Source organism: Cystoisospora suis (genome assembly GCF_002600585.1).
Source record: "Cystoisospora suis strain Wien I chromosome Unknown contig_2877, whole genome shotgun sequence".
NCBI lineage: Eukaryota > Apicomplexa > Conoidasida > Eucoccidiorida > Sarcocystidae > Cystoisospora > Cystoisospora suis.
The window spans coordinates 16,461-16,746 of record NW_027155673.1 but is presented as its reverse complement, the minus strand read 5'-3'; the positions used below and the strand labels follow the sequence as shown (position 1 = coordinate 16,746).

General features: G+C 44.1%; 1 protein-coding gene across 1 annotated transcript in view; it reads right to left on the bottom strand.

Moving 5' to 3' along the window:
• CSUI_005856 (myosin h) overlaps positions 1 to 286 on the bottom strand; it is an 11,571-nt gene that overhangs the window by 3,001 nt on the left and 8,284 nt on the right. The window contains exon 7 of the mRNA XM_068066024.1: positions 163 to 285. Within this exon, the coding sequence (XP_067922000.1) occupies positions 163 to 285 (123 nt within the window). The remainder of the gene's footprint in view (positions 1 to 162; position 286) is intronic.

Genomic DNA, 286 nt, shown 5'->3' with positions numbered 1-286 from the left:
GAGTCGCCAAATCCTTGTGGGGCATTATCGTCGTGCGTGGAGGAAGTTGGTACGACTCTTTACATGTCGTTTAGCTAACACTTCTTTAGAGAGAACTTTCTCTGAAAAAGAAGATCGATGATGAAGAGAGAGTCGAAGTAGTAGGAGTGAAGGGAAGCTTACTCCAATCCATGGCTTGGAGTCCGTATCGAACTGGATTTGCTTATTTACACTTTTGACGATATAATCGAAGAGAGTGCTGTAGAGCTCCTTCGCCATCGATCGAATCATAATTGTCGCTTGATCC